A 16599-nucleotide genomic window follows, 5' to 3' on the forward strand; every position below is an offset into this window, starting at 1 on the left:
AAAGCCGGTCTTTGAGCAAACCCAGATGCAGCAATGCATAAAACCTAAAGCGCTAACCATTTTCAATATATCTGTATACAACTGCCTATTTAAAACAAAAATATATGGATGGAAGTTAAGATAATGGCCACAGTTATGACCGTAACACATTAGTATTTACTATCAGAAAATGTACAGCTCAGACAGGCCTTACTTTCTTTACTCCATGCTTCAGTGAAGGAGGGCAAGCTGCAGCCTGTGCTGAGCAGACCACATTCAAGTCTCCATCCTCTCTTATTATTCACCCATGCAGTCTGCTGGCTGACAGGCAGATGATTGATGGACCTACAGGTAAGTCTGGACAACTGAATACACCCTGTCCTTACATCTCCCCCCAAACCCTACTCAGTGTTCAAAAAAAGATGGACTTTCTCTTAGAAAGCAGAATTACTGTAAACTTATACTCCTACTGCAGATGACGTTTTTGGAGCCATGGCTGAAGATTTTGTTGCCAAAATAAATGCACACCTACGATACCATGAGAAAATAGTCTATACTGTTATTTCATCGCACTAACTCAACAAAGCCTAACTCACACAATAAACATAAGACAGTCGTTTTAGGGGTTTGTTGAGAGAATTAGCTCTGAGCCTGAGGGGAAGACATGGCCCACAGGGGGCTAGGCATGTGTGCTGCTGCTCTTGGAGAGGTCAGAGGTCGCAGACCAAAAGATCAAGGTCATTGGGCCTACTGCTGTGCGCTCATTGGGAGAGTGAACGATGAGGTCCTGGGACAGAAACCCACCCACTCCTCACATGTCACACTTAGGATCCTCAAGTCTCCATTTTTTACCAAACCACTGACCCGATCCGAAACTGACGTACCTCCCGTGATAAACTGATTTTAAAAAACACTATCATGAGCTGCAATTTCTCAACCAGTATATGCCGGTATCTCTGTCACAGAGTTGAGTATTTCCCATGTTGCCTTGTCTCAGCTTTTCACAAGGTCTAACAATATTGTAACCTTGAAGGCTAGAAAGAAAGTTTTTTTGTAGGTAAGGGTTGAATGAGGGTCTTTTAGAGAATTGCCCAGTCACACTTTAAAAGACATGCGTAGCATAGTCATGTTTCATGTTTTAGGGAGAAAAACCCCTCTAACATCTCAGCAGTTGAGAACTACTAACTGGTTGCCTGTGTTTTGTTTCACATACATTTAAACACAGTCAGCCCAGCACTGTTTACCTTAATCCTCAATCTACCTCACACATTCCTATGTGTCTCAGGATAAAGCAATTCTTCAAATCTCATGGGTGTTGGAATGACCATAGATTTTAGCACAGATTGCTTACTTGGATGGAAGGGTTGAACTGCTGGGAAATCTAAGGGGAATGAATGATTTCATCACTTCCCAGCATCTTAGTAACAGACAGTGATTCACTCATTTCAGGATTTTGCAATTGAAGAGAATAACTAGGTCACTGAAAAAATTTGATTAGTTTAATGCAAAAACATGTTTTATGAAACTATTTGAAACGGTACATCATTCCAGCTCTTAAGTTTTTGATAGCAACTTCTGTGTTGCTGAATGTTTGGAAATAAAATTATTGGTGGGCTGAAAAAGACTGCATTATTAAACTAAACAGCCTGGTTGTAAAAATGCATGATAGACAGATTTATAGTTAATCCAAAAATACATTGGAAATGTCAAACTGGCTGCATCCTTAATATGTGTGTCATAAAAGTGACCCTAACTGAAGCAATGTGCTTTGGAAGAGCCTACTTTCTTCTTTTCAGTGTTTTTAGGGACCATGAAACCAAAAGCCACACAAGAATTGACTATTATGTTGTATAAAGCGATTTCTTGTAGAAGGCTGGTGGGTTGGGTGGATTGTAGAAAATGTTGGGGGGTGCCCTGTGGCAGCTTTTTTCTATTTGAAACTTGACAACCCATCTGGAGGTGTAGGGTCGTAGACGAGGGAACATCAACACAGCAATAGCAAAATGGCTGTAATGAGTGTTGTGGTTTGCTGTTCTGTTTCTCAATCCCGCATAGTTTGAGATTACGTGCTCGGAGTCATTAAATGGACTACACAGGAATTTTCTTGCCTTTCTGCCTTCGTGGTCATTCTCAAAAGGGAGGATGTCTGTTTACCGTGACAACCAAAAGAATGTCCAAACTGAAAGAGTACTCAAGCTGTCGGTTTTTTACAAGGTGACCCTGTTTTACGGTAACCTTTGATTGGAAAGATGCTTACCTCATCCTCACATCATTTTGGGTTTGGTTCCACTTCAGTCCTTTCACTTATTGTCACCCTGTAAATTTCCCTATGTGATTTGAAGTTCCATGCATACAAGAATCTGACAGACTATATTGTGTTTTAGTTTATGACATTGAATCTGGTACTATAGTACCGTAAGTATATATATAAAATCTATATATTGTTAACATTCAACAAAGCCTTCTTAGCAAGTCTGTCAAATGAGCGACAGCTCAAGCCAAAGATCTTTTGATGGTCATTTACAAACTGAACCATGGAGTATATAATTGTTTCAAAGAGGCTCAAGTAACTTTCAGCAGAAAGCAGTAGTTATTTCAGTTCCTGAAAATCTAGGGTCTGTTTTTTTTTCTAAATGAAGAGATAAGAAAGACTTCTGGATTGAAATTTCCCACAAATGCTTCTTTTTCCTTAGTTAATCCTCTGTCTGTAGCAGTTCTGGTCATCAACCACAGTTCCTGTCAGCTAATGCAAGAGAACAAAATTATTAGTCTTAAATGAATGCCAAACAACTGGACCATTGTTGGATAGGGCTCAGTAAACAGGGACACCACACCCTCTTGCTTGATCCAGCTGCTATGCAGGTTTACCCACGAGTGAACAGGTGTGCTGTACCCGCATGCTCCTTGTTTCACTGGCAACCTTTTGACCTATGTAGATATAGACACCATACTTCCTACCAGAGCCTTCTAGATCTCACTATTCACAACCCTTATAAGGAAGGAAGATCAGAGGTCAGTCCAACTATCTCCATTTCAGTAAAAAAAAAAAAACGCAGGTAGAGAAACAGGTTTCCATTTAAACAAAATTCAGTCATGAGTACAGTCGTCCTGCACTTTCAAACCATCTCGGTGCCCCGTCTATCTTTCCAAGGTAACTGAGGGTCACATGGTGTGATGACACTACCAGATGTTAGAAGGTCACCTCCATGCCAGGGAAAATCCCTAGTGACCTCTGCTTCCTGATCCTTGAAGGTGAACCCCGGATGCTAAGAACACTGACAATGAAACCTCAGTTAACTTTCCATATATAAGTCAGACAAAGGTCCCTGGTTCATAATAAGTGGTGGTAGGAAAATAAAAATGTTGCTTTTTATTGTTGAAAATATTTTATGGAAATAAAATTGCTCTTAAACAGGTTTGATTTATACATTTGTATCTAATAGCTCAGAGTCTATTGTTAGAATGGTTCAAGTTGAGCCCTCTTTCTGTTCCCGTACAAAATAACAGTATGCCACAGTGTGGTAGCAGTCAGTTATATTCAGGTTTAAATTAGCAAATATTTTAAGACCACAAGGACTAAGAGGTCAATTTAAAGAGGTTTTAATTATTTTCAGTGGAAAACGGTTGGACCAAAGAGGTTATGTCTGCACAAAAGAGATTTATACAGATCGAAGGCCTCTAAAAGAAGACATTTTCATGAACCTTCTTTGCACACTTTACATTTTACATGTGAAGAAGAACCTTTCTGTGTTCTGTAATACTTATCAACACTGTTACATGTGTGCATCTCTCTCTTTACATTTGTTGTTCTCTTTCACCCTAATGTTAGTCCTTCCAGATTTAGAAGATTCCAGAAAGAAATCATTTTTGTTCATAGTTCTGGCAACAGTTTCAACCTGCACGTTATAAGAAAGTATTGTTCTCAATAAATCATTCTAAATAGTTAAAAAGTGTCCTCATGAAACAAAGGAAATCCAAGCAGAAGATCTGGTTTCAGATATTGGAGTGCAGAAACTGTTACCTAATGTCCAGGATTCTTCCACTTCCACTAAACCATTCAATACTATGTTACTACATGTTATATGATATACATATGTATTTTCATAATCTAGTTCAAGAAGTCAACTATTTCAAAGTTGACTTTTTTTGAACACTTTTGAAAGGTAAGAGGTGAAAGGATTGCTTTCCTTTACATTCATGGAAATGCTTGGCAAGACCTCCCTTTCCACCCTCAATCAATCCACAACAGGTGACCATTTCCACGTTTTCCATGTTCTCATGGTGTGCTTTTTCTCCTCAGACTGTGACTGACTTTTATTGACAACGTGAAACTATTGGCTCAGCGTCTGGTAACTCAACAGGGCTCTGGACAGTTGTTTTTAACAGGCATCTGCAGCTGTGGTCCAACCAGTAGTGTTGCTGATCTGTGTAAGAGACCCACTGAAATGATGGCCCTCCTGATGAGTCACTTTTCGGAATGGAGGGTAAGACCTCTGGCAGCTCGATTAGTGACTACGATTCCCAGAAGCCCATAGCTGATGTCAAACATTTTTTTTTCAACTTTTTCTCGGTTCCTTCAGAGTTGGGCAATGCCTTGTGTTTGAGTTGGATCTCAGTGTGCAAAACTGAAATGGAGGCTTGTATAGAAATGTGAAGAACACATTTTGAATTTAATACTGTAAGGCAGCATTTATGGATCTCATTGGTGAGACTTATTTGGTATCTAAAATGGAAATAGTGGCGTTAAACTGCGGAAACAGTGAAATGTTTTGCCTTATTAATTATGCACATTTTTCAGTGCTCCTGCTGTGCCCTGTAGGAAACAGGCTAGACAGATCTCATGCCACGTTCCACAGCCACAGTAAGTTCACTGCAGCCTTCACAGCTATTGCAGGGTTGAGGGAACCTGGAATGTTTTAGTCCTTCACTAGGTTGAGCACATGTGAGGAACATATGGAAATGTGAAAACGTCAGTACCTTGGATCCTTCCCCTTGCATCCCTTTATCTTTCTTTCTCTCGGTCTCTCATTTTCACTACATTTACTGTTTGTTTTTTGTCTGTGAGCAAGGATACCATTTCTGCCAGATTTACAGCTCTTTTTTTTGTATTCTTTTTTTTTTATGGTCGACCCTCATGATGTCAGGCAGTGCTTTATTGTGTGGGTCTCAATGCCCTGCAGGCCCGCATAGCCCCACACCCGTCAATCCCCCTGCCTGAGTTTGTGAACGAATGGTTGCTGCTTCAATTTTATTGCCCTCTGCAAGGGTCCCTTGTGTTCCCAGCCAGGAGGGCTTAGCATTCTGGGTAAGTAACAGAGATGAAGTTGAACTAGCTAGGGATAGGCTTGCAGGATATTAAAGGCAACCTTGTAAAACACATAATTTAAATAAATTTTTCCTTCATTTAGATCATTTCTTCCAACACCTGATCAGAGATGAACACATTGTACCTTGCTGTTTACATGGCATTACTGTTTTGCCATTACTGTTTACATGGCAACCCAAGCAGAAAGGCACATCAAACTCATCTCTTTAGTAATCTTCAAGCAAGTACCACAATATGGTAACTAAAATGTGTTGCTAAGTCTGGCTACATTATATTATTCCATATCTAACTTTCAAATGGATTTGGAATTAAAGATTGGAAAATATTTTGCATGAAATTATTCTCTTTAAATAACTAAGATGTTGTGGCAGAACTGGTGTGATATTTGCCTGTGAGAAAGGTCACAGTTCAGCCACTAGAGAGAGACCCTACTCCATTTATAGCTGTCAACTGCTCAGCGGCAACTTAACACTTATCACTTTGACAGGCGCTCGACAAAGCCATTCGGGGACCACGTTCCACTCGTTTGACCTCAGGTGTCTGTTAGCCTGACAGCCCATAGACTTATTGTCTTGCACGGAGTGTGTTTTCCCCGTTGACTAAGCTTCCAGCACCCTGTACTCACACCATGCCCATTTAACTCTCTCGACAACCATAAGTAACTTGTGAGTGATCACATGTTCCAAAAACACCTTTTTAAGTCTCAGCCCTTAGGGTCTCCCCGGATCCCAGTTGCCCCATTGGCAAACACAAGTGAAGTTGTAATGCTTTACAGACTGGTTTGACAGACGAGGGTGAACATGGGTGAGTTGTCATGTAAGGGCTTTTTCGTTGGCCTTGACAAAAGAGGCTTCAGGACCCGACTAGTTTCCTCTCTCAAAGAGAGGTGTTCTTTTCTACCTAAATCTCTCCAGTTTCTCGTACCAGACCATCGTGCAACTTTTAATTTGTGTACTGCTGCATGAAATGTAGAGCAGATAATTACAGGGTCTCTGCTTGTTCGGAGCTGCAGGTCGTAGTTTGCAGAAACATACCACGCTAGACAGGCTGAACACTTGACACTTGGTATGTCAAAAGAGAATTGTACCGATGTGTAATCATGTATATGTTTGTCAGCACAAGCTTTTGTGCACATATGCATTAGGACTAGGTGTTTACTATGTTCGTCTAACAGTAGATTTTCCTGTTAGCAGTTGTTTTTTTTCTGGGTTTGATCTGGTGCATTCCTGAAGGCTCACAGATTTGTGTCATAAACCCCGGCAGCTGACAGCTGTGATAATGACAAGTGAGACTAGATTCATGGATACACAATAAAAAGCTGGTTAAACTTTCTGTAGTTGTGTTCAGTAAAAAGAAACTCAACTGGGTATTCTCCCCATTTTCTTTATCCCACTGTATTTTATATTAAATTAAAGTCTTCATCTTAAAAAAAGAAAAATATATATATAAATTCAAATGTAAGAAACAGCACCCCCAATGTGTGGTGCAAACCTGTAGGCCAGCGAGAACTCAGTTACAGTGTTCAATAAAATACTGTGGCCTGGACAAGCAGCTTGGTGGCCTCCTCTGTCAGAAACCAAAAGATCCTCTTGCTGTTGCGCAGACAATACCGACAGGTCTGCGCAAAATGACGTTGTGCCCTTGTGCAAGGCACTTCACCCTACTTGCCTCGGGGGAATGTCCCTGTACTTACTGTAAGTCGCTCTGGATAAGAGTGTGTGCTAAATGACTAAATGTAAATGTCTGCATTGTGCAAGTGAAGTGTTTCTTAAAATCCAGATGCTCATCAAGGAGGACACTTGGGTGTCTGACCGAGCTAAAGGCTGCCACGGCTATTACAAATAGCAGGGATGACGGGGATGAAGAGTTGCTCCATCTTGTTCAAGATTCAGTTTCAGGGTGTAGGAGGATATCCATGAGGAGATGTCCACCAGACATACTGACATTCATTCACTGACTCGAGGGGGTAGAGGGTAGGAAGTAGAGAGACAGCTGTGGATCGTCAGTGTAGCAGTGTTAAGAAAAACCATGTGATTTAATGATCAAGAAAGGTCATCAAATTGAAGGAATGTTCCCAAGAAGGACGACGAACAGGCAGAATATAAAAGTTGTGGCATTTGTGCAACCACCTATAGTTTTTCTATGATTATCCTATAAATAAATACCTTAACGCATACACTGGAACATTGGGTAACCTCAGACCTGTCAGATTCTAAGATCTATTTTGTGATTTCCTCATGGCAGTCTGGCCCAGGAAGGTCCAAACTTTCTCGGACGTTTTCCCCGTCTGCTCCATTTGTTTTTGTTTTTAAACCCACAGGAGAATCCCAAAGGGATCAAACTTTCGGTAACATTGAAAATATAAATGTTGTTTTTCTGTACCCCATGTTGTTTATCAGCCTCATTTTGGCAAATGCCAGCAGGGAAATAAATGGCAAAACCACAGCAATTAGAAGTGCATGCCAAAGGTCTGACAACAACTTCCACCAATGACCTGTAGTCAACAAATTCTCGGACAGTTTTACTTTATAATATATTCCTGTTTAATGAGCGTCTCATACAAGCTACAGCCACCAACAATAATTATCCTTAGGTGAGTTGACTTGCAGGTTTGTATAAACACACACTTTTTTACTTCTATCAGCAGAAAGTCTTTAATGAGAAGAGTGAGTATAGGTGAGTCCAGATTTAGCCATTAAAATGTATTGGTTAATGGTTACAGACTTCTTAATAAGATAGCTTTCTTTGTTTATTGTGCTAAATTATGGAATTCAGCTTCTTGGCTCTTAAATCACTTGACTGGCAGCGACATTGCTCTCTGACCCCTTTCCTTGAGGTTAGGGACTTGATGATCCATCCAGTCTTGTAAAGCAGACACAGTGTTGTCTTTGGGAAGCCTGACCACCAACCAACACCAAACGATTACTCTGGAAGGGTACTTACTGTAGGCTAACTAACGTCTTGGCAGCTTACCTGAGGTCCAGCGACATCCTGTTGGCTTCTGGTCTTTGTCTGGACAAGGCTATGTCCAGCCACTAGTGGCAAGGATGGGAGTTTGACTGCTGGCGGCCATGTTTATGAGTGTAATTTATGGAGGAGTGGCGTTGTGAGACCTGAACTACCATTCCTCACATAGGACACAACTTCCTCTCTTAAGAACTGAACAGAGTCAATGAGAAAAGCAGAGGCATCACATCATGTGGACACTATTCTCATTTCTTTGATAACCTAATGCGCAATTTGCTTTACCTCTATGGGACCCAATGACGTCATGACTTTTCAGATTTAGGATCGGCTTCATTTGCCGATGTTAATAAAAAGTCAAAAATATATACTGTGTCATTTTGGGATGCAATTCAATGTTTACGTCACTCATAATTAACTTTAATTGTTCCAATATTTAGGGTAATTCCTTTGAGTGCAAAAGACTGCAATGTTGCCTGAAGGAGTTGTGTTTTACTGAACTGATCCAGAACGGCTAAAGTGGACTGACATATGGAAGCAAGCAGGCACTTGTGGTCCGAGAGAAAAGCCACAGTGAAGTGGGATGAGATGTGCCCATCTGAAGCCGTATGGGGCTCTTCTTTAGATAATGGTTCTCATATGGCCAACATTGAGTAACAAGTGCCTTGCGTTTCTCCTGAAAAAGAGGGGTTTATAAGAGGAGGTAGATTATCATGACGACGCTTAGTCAGATCCTGTAAGCAAACACATTTCTGTCTTAGACTTGTTGTGGTACTGCTTGGGTATGACAGTCACCATGCCCCTTTGACCTGCATCCATTGGCAGTTACGAAGAGGTACGTTTTCTCCGTCTTTCTTACGTCTTACTCAAGGTGTTGTACATCAAATATGAATTTGAAGACCGACCATTTCAGACTTGATGTCTTTCAGCAGCATAATATGAGCATCCACCTCTCCTCCTCCTGAGACCTCCCAACACACCTACCACCTTCTCTGCCCACTCCATCGCAAGCTTTGGGTTATCTCCGCAAAATGCGCCTGAGGTGGCATGAAACATTCAAATACCCAGAGGGACATCCATTAGGCGGCAGTGTGACCAAAGAGCGGCAGCGAGTGGCGCTCAGTTGGCCGTGTATTAGTCACACAACCCCATTCCATTCACAAAAACAAATGGTTGGACCGTGTCATGGATGAGTTGTTGCAAGAGACAACCACCCTGCGTTCCCCCTCTATCGCCTGGTCCATCAAATCCCATTTCCTGTCAGGTCATGCTGATGGCACAGTCAGGATTCGACACAGTCTGACACAGAGTTCAAAGACAAGATCTTTTCTAAAGGGATCGAGCGACTCAAAAAGTGTTTGTGCATTTGCTCCAAGGAAGGAGAGAGACTTTCCACAGTGGGTAGGCCACTGGAGTACTGACAGAGCACATGTGGCCAATACAACACCGACAAAGAAGGATTAGAGTGTTTCCAGGGAATGGAAATCAAATCTAATTTCTGCGCTGTAGCCCTCCCCCCTCTTCCTCCTCCCCAAGAGATCACTGCTGGGACACACTTCTGCATCTTCTTCCCATGCTCTGTACAGAAGCTGCATTTAATATCTACCTAATTCAAGTCCTAATATTTTATGATCTCATTGATCTCAAATTATTTATTGGCATGCTTTTTTAATTGTCTATTTGCATGGGGACAGTAATGTGAGCTGTTTGGTATACAGTATATGAATCGCAGGGGGCAATTACATGGACTCAAGCTGTTGACGAAGGAACTCTTGAGGAACACCAAGCCTATTTTGACATGCAGTGTTGTGGACAAGATGTGTTAGAAGCCAGCCAGTCAATTGGCCTTTTGGTGGAATATTAAAATATGTCCCAAGCACAATACACAATTTCAAAATTGTGCATTGAGGTCACTTACAAACAGAAGCAAAATTAATTCACAGGGTGACTGACTGATAACATTGTGACACTATCCACTTTCATGCTCATCCAGATCTTTTGCAAATCAATCGAGTCTCTTATGGCCTCTTTTATAAAGGATCTTATCTGGGCAGTACACAAAGACACTGAGATGATGATCCCTATGACGATGGAATGTATATATCTTTATCTTGCTTCGGGAGGCTATGTCATAGTGTTGGAGTAAAGCTTTACAGTTTGTTTGGTGTTGTTTGGTAAATAATAAATGTTATTGATTTTTTATCTTTGGAAAGCAAGTTAACATTGAAAGTGGAAGTGCCAAATAAGAATTTTGTTATCAATGCTTGACATAAAGTACATGAAGCATCAGATTACAGCTTAACCAGCTTAACCTTAAACACCATTGAACACATCCCTCTTGTGTATTGAATAAATATGTAAATTGATCAAGCCGTAAGGCTTTGGGAAATATATGCTGTAGGTAGCTTCAGCAAGGGCTTTTAAGGACACAAGGCATCCATGTCTATCTCCAATTTCTGCTCCCACGCATTCAACTTTTTTTTTCCTACTGGAAAAGTGTCCTAGAATGTGCCTGACACAACACAGACAACCACACAGACCATCTGGACTGACAGATCCACTGGAGATTGATGAAGAAAGTGTTTTGTCCGTCTCTTCATAAACGGAGTGACTAAGTTCAGTTGAGTTCTGGATTTTAATAAGTATTTATCAATCTGCAGATTGGGAGAGAAAACCTGACCTCTGACAATAAACGAGAACACAACCCCAGTCTTAGGTCTCAATCATGTCTCTCTCGGCTCTGAAGGCCGGAGGACCATCGTTTATAGGGCACAAGAATGTAAACATAGATAGTGAGAGTCAGGCAGTAATGATGTTACAACAGTCTCAGAGAAAGAGATTCACAGCTCCCAACACATGACCACTCAGACTAGAGAGTTCATAGTTGGAGCTCTCCTTGTAGTCATGACAAGGAACATTTAGCCAGTACTTTCTCCTGATCCCAAACATCTATTAACCCTGACACAATCTACTCTTATTAATAGCAAGCTTACATGACAACATACTAACTAGTATCCAATGACTAGTTCTATTGATTAGTGAATAATGTAAACACACAGGAAATCGCAATTTCTTTCACAAGATCCACACATGCATCTCATCTTTGCATGTAACGTGTAGGTGATGCTGGTCGATTTGGATTAAACCTGTGTACACTAGTGGCTTTGTCATAATGTAAAATAACCACATTTTGGGGGTTATTTCAGTATATTTATATTTCTTATTGGTTGTTAAACCGCACAAGCAAAATGGACAGTGACCTGATCACAGTGAGAGCTAATCTCATTGCTTTTGTTTAGTGATATCAAAACTCAATAGTTGGATTTTTATTATATTTTTATCTAAAATACTGTCTACAGTAACACATGGGTACGGATAGATCTGACAATTATTTAGACATTTCTAGATCTTTGTAAAGCTATAATGGTAAATGGTCATTAACAAAGTAGACTGTATTATTACAGACAAACAACACTCAGAATACTGTCATAGAGATAAAATTACAGAGAACTACAGAGACACAAACAAATCCACAATTTAAATATTTTGTGTGAAAAAATAATCCTGTATTATATAAAATGTCAGCCTGTGAATTGACCAGAAACTGATATAGATTCAAATATCTGGAAAATAGACTCCCACACCACTCACATGTTAACAGAAGCAAGCCAATTGTCTTACAGATCTCCCATCTTCCGAATACATAAATGGAAAGTACTACCACTGGAAAACTTTATAGACCAGGGTTGCCTATGCCTTTTCCTTTCATTGATGTGGTAAATCTCTATTAAATTATACATTGATTTAAAGCCATTCTAAGAATACCATACCAAATAGATCATGTTACAAGTTATTGGCCCACCACGTGATGTTAATATTCCAAGCAGTGAAATATGGTAAGGTAGAGTTTGAGTGAAGTTTAATCGTAGTCAGCTTTCCTAAAACAACAATACCAGTTGTTTTAGGAAAGATAACATTGGGAAAACATGTTATCCTTCCAGGGTCTTTTTAAAGTGAAAATTGTACAACTACGAATAATAACTTTGTGTTCATATTGATCTGTTCTTGGGATACATTTGTTAGGGCCATCCTAATTATTTGACATTATCTGAAGCCATATTGCCAAAAGTTCAAACTATAGCCCTAATTATTCTTAGTAATGTAGTAGTTTCACTTAGCTGATGCTTTTATTCCAAATTGCTTACAAATTAGGATTTCACCCTGCGACTTCTTGATCTGTGGTCAAATGCTATACTACTGAGCTATACCAATCTCCTACTAGACTACATTTCTTGTGTCTACATTTTTCACCATCATGAATCTACTATATACTGCTTTCAACCAGTTTGAACCTCAAAATGTATTTAATGTGGTGCATAAGGTACTGTACGCTGTTGTACATCCTAATCACCTGTCCTAAAACTGAACCTTTCAACGGCACTCCAAAACAAACATTTACTCTATGTCACTGTGGTCAAATGTATTAATCCACACTGAAACAATTTTCTCTTATGTTTTCCACTCGAGACATAATTTTGCTTCATTTGGAGAGTCATAAATTTACTGTAACAAATGTATGGAACTTCATTTCATTGTTCCTCATATTTGTTTTCCAGGATTTTTGCCTCTAATCACTACCAGAACATGTTCAGACATGTTAAGTCATAAACGATATGTCTGTGATTTAGTTGAATGATGTATCGTTCTGTTTATGAAGTTTTATGTTAGTCTCATTCTAAGGACTTTCACAGTTTTGGAAATTACAGTCACCCAGACCAAACTGTTCCTGGACCTGAAGAACATAAGAAAACATTATAGGGGAAAGTCTGGACTGTTTCACCATTACTGGATATGTAGATCCGACATTATCTATGTTTTTTGTAGCGCAGAGTTTAGTTTATCTAATCTTCATATTTGTGTGTTTCTCTGTGTGACTGACTGAGGTAGTGAAAGTATAGACCCAGAGATCTGTGACCATTTTATACACTCAACACAAACCAGGCTTGGGTTGATTTAGGCATATTGATTCCCTCCCCAAGTTACTTCATCTGAAAATTAGAAAACCAAACTGTCTCCATCTGCAACCAAAACAACTTGGTTGAGTTAACAAAGCATATATTAGATTGATTCCCTTCCAAAATAATCCAACCATCCAATGACCTTTGCCCATTCTTCAAAACAACAATGAATGGAGAACCAAGAAACATGTATTATAAATGAATAAGTGATACATGCTTTACCAGGCACACCTCTTACCCAATGAAAAAACACAGTTCTGTCAACCATGGCTTTTCATCATGTTTGTCTTTTTTTTTGTCAGGACAGTTGACCATTGTTGAATTGCAGGACCACAGCTTCTTCGTTAATCTCAACAATGCTAAATCCTGTTTCAGTCTGGTAGTCAGTTAAATCATACAAATATGAAATGCTAAATTATCTTTGAAGTACATTTCCCTGTGTATGGTGTTGCCTGACCAGCTGGAGAAAGTTGTAGAATACCAATCAAGTAAATAAGGTTTTTTCAATTTCCTTAAATTGCTAAAGACTAATAGACATCAGCAGTAACTTCAATTTGTGCCCATCAACCATCACATTTAGACTCTAACGTGTCAAAAAGTGTATTGTCAACTAATCTAGTCAACATATCTAGAAAATAAAGTCTGTGTTTAAGTGAAATATGAGATTCCCAAAGGTCAAGCACAATTTAAGGTAAGATGCCAGGGGGGAACAGATAATTTACTGTAATAGAATGGTGGCCTGTCGGCAACATGTTATATTGCACAGCTTCCCATGAGTGTTAGTGGTGAAACCTTTATGCAGGGTAGTGTTCATTTTAGTCTAGCAAGCTAATTGCTCCCAAGATCCTCATCATCCTAATATACCCATAGTTTTTTCACCAGTCCCTCAGGCTACACACAGCGGCCATCGTCATGGCCACCATTTGAAGGAAATTAGCAGTTAGTCCACCAATAAACTCAGTGTTTATTTGTGTCCGGTATGACTTCATAGCACACAACAATTTTACAACCACAGATTTGTATTTTGGCACACAAATTAGCTTGTTTCCCTTCACGCATTGTAATATCCACAAAGCCTGGTTCCTTGTGCTCATGATGAATATAAATGTATTATTTTGATACCACATTGAAATTCTATCTTGAGCTTGTCTCATAATGACATACATTTGAATAAGATCTGTAAAAAGGTAAAAGTTTTAAAGACAATCCTAGGGTTTTTTTTTTTTTTTTCACAGTTGGAAGAAATGTATTATGGTATCGCATGACGCACAACTCTTATCCCCCAGAGAAAAAAAAGGCTTAGGTTTCAAATTCGGAAGCTGTAGCTCAAAGCAGCCATCCAACCTTTGACCCTCCCTAAAAGAAATTCCTGCTCATATATCTCAATCTGCTTCTGTATCTATGTCCAAACTTGTTAATCTCCTCTAAATAGTGGTTAACGAAGCACTAACCTTTAGCTGACAGAACATGCACCTTTTAACACAAATCCAAATGGCTTGTACACAGCCAGAAGTTTCTTTTTGTCATGCATGCCCATGTTCAAACAAATTAGCATTAACATATGGACTACATTGGTCTGACAGGAAACTACCGCAGATGCAGAAACAGTTTCCACTCATGCACTTTGATGTCTTGTTTCTGTACATTGGGTAAACCTCGTAGCCTGACTGACTTATTACAGATCTTCTCAAAAGGTGTGGAAAGGTGATTGCCGCTGAATAAATGAAAGCTAAGTTTTACACTGTGTGTTACACCCAGACTGTAATGTCTGATTTTGCCGTACCTTACCTACTGCCACCCAAATGCAGTTTACACATTCTTGAGAGGAACCAATCTTTCTCCCAACTCTTGGATTGATACTAAAACAAATCTGTGGAAGAGTGTATATTGTAAAACTGTTAAGTTGATATTGTCAACAGATGTTTTCTAAGTTGTGTGCTTGCTTTTGGATGGGCAAAGCGATAGAGCATTTGTCTGCAGTTAATATAATTAGTAGTAGTATGTATGATACATTTGTGTTTTTGAAGGTGTATATTTTCATTGGATACAAAGCTATACCAAAGCAAGTTTTTTTTTCTTTAACCAAAAATAATTGTAACATTTATGTGTGCAAACAAGGAAAGTAGTATGTATATTTGCCTTTAATCTTATGCATGGACTAATACAACCAGTTAGCCTAGGAAAATAGGAACAGGATTGTTAATTAATCTTGTTTGTTTGCAATTTGTTAAATCATTGAAATTGTGATTTGGACCCCAAATGATTCATTTATTCCCCCCTTTGTCTTCTGGCAAATTGTGCAAGCTAAAGAACTACGTCTGTACATTTTGCCAGTACCATTCAGTCATGTGACAACAGTGTTTAGACAGTAATCCATTGTGATTGTATTTCCAAAATACAGGCCCTAGTCTAATGTTATTTAACCATGTAATGGCTGTGGTGACCAGTGGTAGCATTACAGACAGGCTGGTGAACTGAGCCATGTTCATACCCCAAACTGCTGTGTAAATGCAAGGGAGTCCTGCATCCCAGTCCTGATCAAATCCCCCCCTTAGTTGTTACTCAAAAACAAATGTACAAAATAGCAACATAGTAAATAATTTTTATTTCAGACCCATTTTACATTTTTGTTAATGGCACATCTGGCTAGTGTTAACTATGTTGTTTTCAGCCTTATGACAACATATACACATATATATATAAAAAAATCACACATGCTAGTGTTAAACCAGCCCAAATGGCTTGGGGTTGTATATGGTATGTCATCATAGCACCTTTTATGAAAGTCATACTGAAAGCATTTTGTAATTTGTAATGCCTCGTGTTTTTAAATGTCCTACAAAGGAAGATATTTGAAGTTGATGTATCTCACCTGTGTTTTACAACTCTTTTCTGCATTGAAATGTACTATATTATGCTCCACCATAAACATTTATTTTTGGTTTGTGTGCCGTCTTGCTAACACCCTTTTCTCTTTTCCTTTTTCACTTGCAGGGATTTACCTGTTAGATATGATTTACATCGACTCTGCTTATCCAGCATCAGACAGCATCATTGAGACTGAACAGCGAACCAATCAGATGAACAACCTTCTGAGGGTCATCTCTGACCTGCAGATGTCCTGTAAATACGGTATGTTCGTTTTTTTTCAACCAGGGCACAGTAGAATCCGTTGGCACAAAAACAAAAGATGACATGTAGCCTGGTGAGATTGGATCTGGATACCTTCACTCACCACTTCGCTGGAACAATATGTAAGACTTGTGAAATGTCTTGACTAGTCATGCTCAGACATTTAATGTGGTTTGGATT

The 16599-nt window shown here is 39.4% G+C and overlaps 1 protein-coding gene across 4 annotated transcripts in view; it reads left to right on the forward strand.

Annotated features, from left to right (window-relative positions):
• The window catches only part of LOC146220701 (ras-specific guanine nucleotide-releasing factor RalGPS1), a 107448-nt gene that overhangs the window by 71813 nt on the left and 19036 nt on the right, over positions 1–16599 (forward strand). For all 4 annotated transcript variants that reach the window (XM_084693424.1, XM_084693425.1, XM_084693426.1 and 1 more), the window contains one exon: positions 16282–16419. In XM_084693424.1, coding sequence (XP_084549550.1) covers positions 16282–16419 — 138 coding nt within the window. The remainder of the gene's footprint in view (positions 1–16281; positions 16420–16599) is intronic.

Source organism: Hypomesus nipponensis, chromosome 27 (assembly GCF_054491055.1).
Source record: "Hypomesus nipponensis isolate SF chromosome 27, ASM5449105v1, whole genome shotgun sequence".
In the NCBI taxonomy this organism is placed as follows: Eukaryota; Metazoa; Chordata; class Actinopteri; order Osmeriformes; family Osmeridae; genus Hypomesus; species Hypomesus nipponensis.